The 9,180-nt window shown below is 34.7% G+C and overlaps 1 protein-coding gene across 1 annotated transcript in view; it reads left to right on the forward strand.

The window, feature by feature from the left end:
- LOC307154773 (uncharacterized protein) overlaps nucleotides 1-4,935 on the forward strand; it is a 40,052-nt gene extending 35,117 nt beyond the window's left edge. The window contains exon 75 of the mRNA XM_079864860.1: nucleotides 4,258-4,935. Within this exon, the coding sequence (XP_079720986.1) occupies nucleotides 4,258-4,352 (95 nt within the window). The 3' untranslated portion in view covers nucleotides 4,353-4,935. The remainder of the gene's footprint in view (nucleotides 1-4,257) is intronic.
- Nucleotides 4,936-9,180: the final 4,245 nt, after the last annotated feature.

A 9,180-nucleotide genomic window follows, 5' to 3' on the forward strand; every position in this document is an offset into this window, starting at 1 on the left:
ATTTATTAATTATTATCTTAATGAATAATGAAACAAGGACGAAGCATATAAACTGCGTTGTTTGTTTAGAATGGAATGGATCGCAAATAGATCCGAATGAAGAAACGTAGGCTACATAACCATAGTAGAAAATGGGTCTCGAGTGTTCCTACAGAGAGGGGGTTCTCGCTGCAGAATCGGATCAAGACGAAGCAGCGAAGTCGCCTTGCGGGTTACGCGGCTTATGCGCATTGCAAGTTGTGGAGAGACACTGGGAAGTTCGCTTGAGTAAAAACAATAGGCTTCAGATATTTTATGTGGGGAAGGGGGATTGGTTTGTTAAACTATGAATGTGAAACCATAAAAAACAATTGGCGTTGATTGACGCCAATCGGATGTTCATATTTTTTTTCCGTTTTTTTATTTGAAAGTTAGGCTAATAAACATGTTGCGTTCGGCCTGATTATGTCATTTTTTAAGTTACATAGCCTTCCTCCAGTTTTCCTCAACTTGACTAATTAAGAGGCGACATTTGACCGGCATATCTTCAAAATGTCCGGAAAACGAAACCTCTTTAAGACACCATTTTTTTCTAGCGGAAACTCTGACTCCAATATATTTCCACTAAGCATCTTCGTTACTCGTTACTACAAAATAAAATCAGAAGAAATGCTCTATTTCAGCGTAATGGTTGTTTGTTGCCATGTCAAAGGAGGAGGAAGCACAACTGAAACCGCCATGGAAGCACGAGCACCTACTGGAGGACCTCCCGTTATTGTAGACGACGGAGACAGAGCAGGGTAGTTATGATATAAAAAATCTCAGCTCTCAGATTCTGTCAATTTTATTACAATTCAAACAATAAATACCGTTTTGGCGCTTGTAAATGTGACGTGACTGATCCCTAGCGCACGTGAACCGATCATCTCTACTAGCTAAAAGTAAGTTAAATAAACACGAATGACCACAATGTTAAAAGAAACAGTACAACTTACCGAAATGTATATTCATCATACATAATATCGATCAATCAGTGTTTTTCAATCGCGGAAATGGTCAGTAAAACAGCTGGAGAACAATTGTCACATAACATTTACCTCAGGAAAGCCATTTGATGACCATAATATAGGCTATAGCACGTTAGTTGGCTAGAAAAAAACAGCTATAGAGAATATTTAGCTAAATATGTGTACTACAGTATATTACATATTTATTATGTCATTTAATAGAGTTGTTATTATGATAAAAAACGCATTATATTTAATTTGAATTATTTTTAACCTTAAATAATACTACCAGCTGATAGGGCTCTCTGTATGTTTAGCCTACAGCATTAGGTGAGATTTTTTTTTTCTTGAGAAAAATGCCTATTTTATCTTGTGTACCTAATATTTATCCAAATTAGTCAATATTGTATATTGTGATGCAAGATTATTTTTTTACATCCCAACATATATAACATATACGAGAGTCATTTATCCCGCCCGAGACCCGGCCACAAAGTTACTTGTGTTTCGCGTTTGATACTTGCGTTTCAGATCGTTAAAATAGGGCCCATAGACTACAAACATAGATTGCATAGATAACAAACATAGATTACAAACATAGATTACATAGATTAAAAACATAATTACATAGATTACAAATGTAGACTACAAACGTAGAATACAAAAATAGATTACATAGATTACAAACATAGAATACAAACATAGATTACAAACATAGATTACAAACAGATAACATTGACTACAAACATAGACTACATACAGATTACAAACATAGATAACATAAATTACTAACATAGATTACAAACATAGATAAGATGATGACAAGCTGCACTGCTCTTCTGATGGCCTGTTATTAACCCCCTGAGGTCGGCTATCGCGCCGGCGCGATAGGCTCGTTTTTTTCCGTATGAGTGCAAAAAAATAATAAAATAAAAATATTAATTTTTATCTTATATGCTTGTGTTGTACATCAATCTATCCTGTTAAGTGTGTATTATTTTTGTGTACACTCACAATAAAAACAAAGTGTTGTGCTTTTCGCCAAATAAAGAAAAATAAACGTGATGCGAGTTCTGCCTTCTATCTTTCAGTGTAGTCCATTCTGAAACGCGTCCGAAAATGAACAATAACTCAGCGAATACTCAGTCAAACAGGCAAACAGACATACAGGCATGAAGCTTGAATTCTCTTCTCTTAAATGAAGTAATTTATATAAAAAACAAATATTCTCATCTTGTGAAATCTGTATTAAAAGAGAGCGATTCCAGTCGACCTCATTACAACTGATTCAAATGTAATGTGACTCCGCCTACGGAGAGCGCGCGCTATTCAAACGCAAATGAATGAGGCAATCCGCGCAATCCTGTGAACGCCCCCATATCAGCTCGAGAAACACAAGTTTATTCAGATCATTACTTGTTTACACCGTCTCGCAGCGCTGTGAGGAATAACAATAATGAAAAAAGTACCTCAGAAGTGCGGGTATATCGAGGAGCGAGCTGAGGAATACTGTAAGTTTTTTTTTCTTCTCACGTGAATCGGGTTTCTGTTTTTGATGAATGAACGGCAGAGATGCGCGCTGTTTACCACAGCTCGCAAAAAGACAGTTTAAATTTAAATTGTGTTCCTGTGTGAATGAATGATGATGTTTTAGCAAACTGTATTGCCGTACTGAGTTGAGTAAAAATCGACAGAAATTTGTTGAAATAAAATGTAGGCTATTTGTATAAGCAACGTTTTAAACTGAAAATTAACATTTATATGCCCTAATATTTCATAAAAACAACGTTACAGTCAGGCGTTTCTGTTTGTGTATGAATGTTTCGGTTTTAGCAAACTGTATTGCTACACTCAGTAAATATCGACTAAAATATGTTGAAATAAAATGTATTTGTATAAGCAACGTATTAAACTGCAAATTAACATTTATATTTCTTATAATAAAAATGAAAGACCTATATTACAGACATATGAAAGACAACATTTCGTTGATTAGTTTTGGATAGATTATACATTTTTAATGTAAAATATCTGCCACCTCAAATAAGCTTTCAAATAAGTTTGCCAATATTTGCTTATGTTAAATATAATATGTTTTGTCAAAAATAAAGTTATCAAATAATCAATCAAATCCTTAACTTTGAAATATGTATGATAAAATGTATACTTTAGTTTTTACAAAGAAAGATTACACTTGAATTGTTGTAATTGTAACCTTTTTAATAAAAAAAAATATATTTACAAGGTAGATGTAAACAAACTATTAAAAGGTAAATATAAGCCTTTTCTTTAAATAACTTTTATTGTGTTTTATTATTGACAAATTTGGGGAGAGGAAAAATATTCCAAAACTGAAAATACAGTATGAGAATTAACTGCACAATTACTAGACATGTTTTCCTTGGATATTATAGGCCAAATTGCAAGCCCAATATGTGGAAAAATAAAAAAGAATTGAGATGCTTCCAACTGTTGCTCTTGCATTCTTGTGGCTCAGTGACTCACCTGAATGAATGGCTAATTAAGTATGCGGGCCCCATTGTCTCCTCAGGTGTGAACCACTACATATACATGACCGTTGACGCCCACTCCGCATATGGCCTTTCCAAACAGAAAGTGCTTTGCAAAATTCAAATCAATGTATTGTGTTATGTGAATGATAAGGCAGGGTGATTTTCACTTCATTTTGAAGAAAAAACACTAGGCAATGACATCTTTTAGACAAAAGTCTTATTGGCACATATTTAGAATGTGTTTTATGGCCTTATTTCAGAAACTTTAGTTTTTAGTTTTTTCATTAACCATGCATAAACATTATTCTCTCAAAAATGCAGACATGTACATTCTTGTTGCTCACATTTCATGGTAGCCCTGTTTGTGCTAAATAGTGTGTAATTTTTTTTTGCCATTAATATGTTTATAAGCAACTGAAAAAAGCAAAAATGTCAGGGCATGTCAGAACATCTCAAGGACCCCAAAAACACCTTAGACCCCAGAGGGTTAATGAGAGTTATCAGGAACTGAGAGGGGAGTTTCACTATATAAAATGAATACATTTAAGACTGAGTGCAGTTCAATCATCAAAGGTGTGGTTGTGCTATAGATGTGGAAATCAGCCTTGAACTATCATTGTTTGTGTCTGATGTAGATCTAAAGATGTCAAGTGTCCATTAGTCTTTTTGAAATGCTCAGCTCGGGTGACTGAAGAAATGTGCTGAATGTGTGTTTGTAAACGGTAATTTGATCTTAATATCTGTGTGTGTCTCTGCAGCTGCTGCATCCAGAGTTTGGGCACCGGCCTTTCTGCACTTGCTCCTATTGGCTGTTACCATGACGACACTGATGACATCATCCTCTCTGTACTGACCATTTCTCCTCTCTGTGTCTAGTATTTAAAAGTTTCTGTACTTTCGCCTGTAATGCACTTTCACTTTTCACAAATTGTCGTGAACTGTTTCTGTGTGGAATTGACGAATAAATCATATTTGATTCAGATGACACACATTTATCAGGACCTAGTCAGTCATTTACTGCTTATGTTTCAGAGAGAACGCTTGATGTGCTCACATCTGATTTACATCAACATTGTTAAGATTCGACCCAATTAAATTCAAATTAAATTTGTATCTCAAATACATTTAGTTAAAATAACTGAAAAATCGTTTTTGTTTTGCATATGTGTGATGAAAATGAACTTTTGCGAATGTAATGTTAACTGTCGTAAACCTTGTAAAGAGATTATCCATGAACCATCAACACTGCAGGAGCTGAAACTATAATAAATGTAAAAACTGTGTATGGATAACAGCACATGATAGATGATTGTTGTCTTGGTTATCATTTTCACACATTTCCTTCTATGTTAAAAAAAAAAAATCAATATAATTTTGTTCTCTTTTTAATCATTCAATGAATTTTATTTCAAATTCTGCACACCATTTTCTTCACACTGTAGAGTTCAGCATGGGTAGGCAGAGGACATAATGTGCTGGGCTTTTATCATCGCTTGCATGTACATAGTGCCACCAACAAATCCAACAGACCATCACCATCAAAGTCTGATACTGTGTTCACAAGATGCTCAGAGTTTTCTCCTCACAAACACAGCATCTATCTGGCAAATCTAAAGTTTATTGTCTAATTTCGTAGAGAACTCTGTGTTATTTCGATAAACCCGCCCACCGTGATGTTGACTGGTTGAGGTCCGTGCTCTCCTTGTGTGGAGGGACTCACAAATGTAAGCATAAAGAAAAAAGAATTGCCGGAATAAACAGAGGGTTCATCATAAAGTTATTCAAGTGTAATAATGACAAGGAATTTGAGGAGCTGAGTGAGAAAGATCCGTACACCACAGACAGAAAACTTGCCAAAATACTAGTCAATGCTATTAGAGAAGTAAGAGAATACAGAAAGTTTGTTTATGATTTAATGAAAAGCTCCCTAAAAATAATACAATTTTAAATTGTGTAGTATGCCGTGGCCCTTACTCTGATTGGAAAATGATTGGATACAAAGTACACACAAGTGCCGGTTTGTTGATCAATTTTACAGTCCAATCATGCGACTTTAACTCTGAACTCTTTCCCCGTCAGCATCTTTTAAAAATATCGCCTGTGTTTTTGATAATTTTCACAAAAATGTCATGGACCCCAGAATATTTGTTAGTATGAATATCTTAATATGCTATATATCAAAACAACAGACCCTCTGCTTAAAAAAAAACAAAAAAAACAAACTGTTTCATTCTAGCTTCATGCATTCTTTTTTTTTATTCAACATTGAAGAATAGCTCGTCCTGGGTCGACATTTCATTCAGTAACATTAGGCAGTTTTGATTTATATGCCGTTTAATGTTGATGATCATTTATTTTACATATGCACATGATTACATATGAGATCGCTTGTTTCTGCTGTTTCTTCGCATTTGTTTTGATCAGGAGATTCTATACTCTTTCAGAAGATGTGTCAAAGCACCATGTCCGTCAATGCAAACATGACACAATTTATAAATTTTACTTGTTTTTAGATTGTGAATCTGAATCAGGAACAGCCACAATAATTAGGCCCTGTTTTAAGTAAATTATATGCGCATAGTATACAAATAAAGCTGAATTTAGTCGCTGAATGACATTTTTATGAATAGTGTGTAGCCTATGTTGTGCCTGATGCATGAAATAAATCATAAATAACAAATAAATGACACTTAATCAAATGCGTAATTATTAAAGTGGCATCTAATAATGTTTGTTTTTGATCTGCTGAATAATAAGGGGCTTGTCTAAAACTGACTGACAGTTCAAAAGAACAACAATCAAATTAAACAATGAGGTATATGAGGTATATTGCTGACCGCTACCAATTGTATCTAACACAATGCAATTGAGGAACTGACAGAACATGAGGAGCATAATAAAAAACTACTGTAAAACTACTGTAACTCTAAAAGGACTTTCCTCAGTGTTTTGCTCAAGGGCTTAAATGGACTGCCTAAAAAAATCATGTGATTGATACCTAAAATATACACTGCAGGTACAGGTTATCAGTATAACCAGGGGCCTCAGCAAACTTTCTAAATGGGGTCTAGCAACTCACAGGTATCACACACTGGACGTGTCACTTTCAGTTCACAACAGAAGTCCAAAACAGGTAAATCTAATCACCTAACAGGCAAAAGTTCACTTCAAGAATGAGCGAAGTGACGTAGATGAGTTTGAAGTTCGGTGTTTGAAAAAAACAGAGCTAACGGAAAGAGAAATCTCAATCAAGGCCTATATTATTATCTCTCTATGTGAAGCATAACTTCATTCAAGCCACAGAAAGACAAATGTTTTGCTAAAAGATACACAATACAATACACAAGATTCTTTGCAAGGTAGACCCCATGATCTGATAACATTTTCAGAATTACAAAAAAAAAAAAAAAATCAGAGAGTAATTTTTTTTGTAGGCTATATTTTTTATATGAAATTATAAATGAAACTGAGTGAAGTTTGGTATATGAAAGTTTTATTGCATTTATTTCTGCAAAACAAAAGATTGATTTGTAAGCAAGATGGAGCTTATGTAGGCAGAGTAGTAAGCAGCCTGTGCATATAGTTCAGACTATGTTCAAACTATCAGACTCACCAATATGTAGTGATATTTGTGTATATTTTATATGATAGACCTATAGTTCGGATGTTTTGTCAATGGCATTTATTCCTACAAAATAAAAGGCTGATAACTTGCACTTTAACCCTCTGGGGTCTGATGGGTTTTTGGGGTCCTTGAGATGTTCTGACATGCCCTGACATTTGTGCTTTTTTCAGTTGCTTATAAACATATTAATGGCAAAGGTGTAAATTCACTCTATTTAGCACAAATAGGGCTACCATAATATGTGAACAACTTGCATGTACATGTTTGTATTTTTGATAGAATAATGTTTATGCATGTTTTTTTCAAAAACAAAAAACTAAAGTTTCTGAAATAAGGCCATAAAACATATTCTAAATATATGTAAATAAGACTTCTGACTAATGGATGACGTTGCCTAGAATTTTTTCTTCAAAATTATGTGAAAATCATCCTGCCTAATCATTCACATAACACAATACATTGATTTAAATCTTGTAAAACACTTTTTGTTTGGAAAGGCCATATGCGGGTGGGCGTGATTCACACCTGCGGAGACAATGGGGCCCGCATAATGAGGCTGCATACGTAATGAGCCTTTCATTCAGGTGTGTGACTCAGCCACAAGAATGCAAGGACAATATATAACTGGTTTGTTGTTTTTTTCCACAAATTTTGCTTGCAAATTGTACAATATCCGAGGTAAACATTTCTAGTAATTGTGCAGTTAATTGTTCTCATACTGTATTTTCAGATTTGGAATATATTCTCTTCCCAAATGTGTCACTAATAAAGCATAATACAATTATTTAAAGAGAAGGCTTATAATGACCTTTTAAGATTTTGTTTACATCTATCCTTATATATATATATATATATATATATATATATATATATATATATATGTGTGTTTTTTTTTGTTTTTTTTTGTTTTTTTAAGGTTATACAATTACAACAACATTTAAAATTGTAACAATATTTCCAGTGTAATCTTTCTTTGTATTCGCGATTCATATTAAAACAGTATTTTTGCCAGCTGTAGTAGCTCCACAACAGCGCGCATCTGTGCGCTGTTTCATTCATTCATAGAAACACGATTCATATTTAAACAGTATTTTTGCCAGCTGTAGTAGCTCCACAACAGCGCGCATCTGTGCGTTCGTTCGTTCATTCATTCATACACAGAAACGCGATCAATATTTAAACAGTATTTTTGCCAGCTGTAGTAGCTCCACAACAGCGCGCATCTGTGCGTTCGTTCGTTCGTTCATTCATTCATACATACACAGAAACGCGATCAATATTTAAACAGTATTTTTGCCAGCTGTAGTAGCTCCACAACAGCAGGCATCTGTGCGTTCATTCATTCCGATTAGAACAAAGCAAACAGAACTGACCTAATTCCTCAGCGGGATCCGTTTGCTCCTCGAAATGATACTTCCAGAACTTCTGAGGTAAATTTTTGCAGGATTATTATCAAGATAGTATTATTCCTCACAGCATCGTAAAGTACATAAGTCTGAAAGTGAACTCGCGGTGTGTGTTATCCAGCTGATGTGGGCGTTTCACAGGTTTGTTTGGATCGCCTCACATTTGCGTTTGAATAGCGCGCGCTCTCCGTGGGCGGAGCACATTAAAACTTAATGAGCTGAGATGAGAACGACTGACATCTCTCTCTTTGCATGCATATTACATAAACTGTGAATATTTGTTTTTTATAAAAATTACTTCATTTTAAAGAAGAGAATTCAAGCTTCATGCCTGTGTGACTGCATGCCTGTTTGACTGAGTATTCGCTGAGTTACAGTTCATTTTCGGACGCGTTTCAGAATTGACTTCACTGACGGAGAGTAGGCAGAACTCGCATCATGTTTATTTTTCTTTATTTGGCGAAAAGCACAACACTTTGTTTTTATTATGAGCATACACCAAAAAAATACACACTAAACAGGATCGATTGATGTATAACACAAGCATATAAGATAAAAATTAATATTTTTTTTTTATTTTTTTTTTGCACTCATACGGAAAAAAACGAGCCTATCGCGCCGGCGCGACAGCCGACCTCAGGGGGTTAAGA

This window comes from Squalius cephalus (genome assembly GCF_949319135.1).
Source record: "Squalius cephalus genome assembly, chromosome: 2".
NCBI lineage: Eukaryota > Metazoa > Chordata > Actinopteri > Cypriniformes > Leuciscidae > Squalius > Squalius cephalus.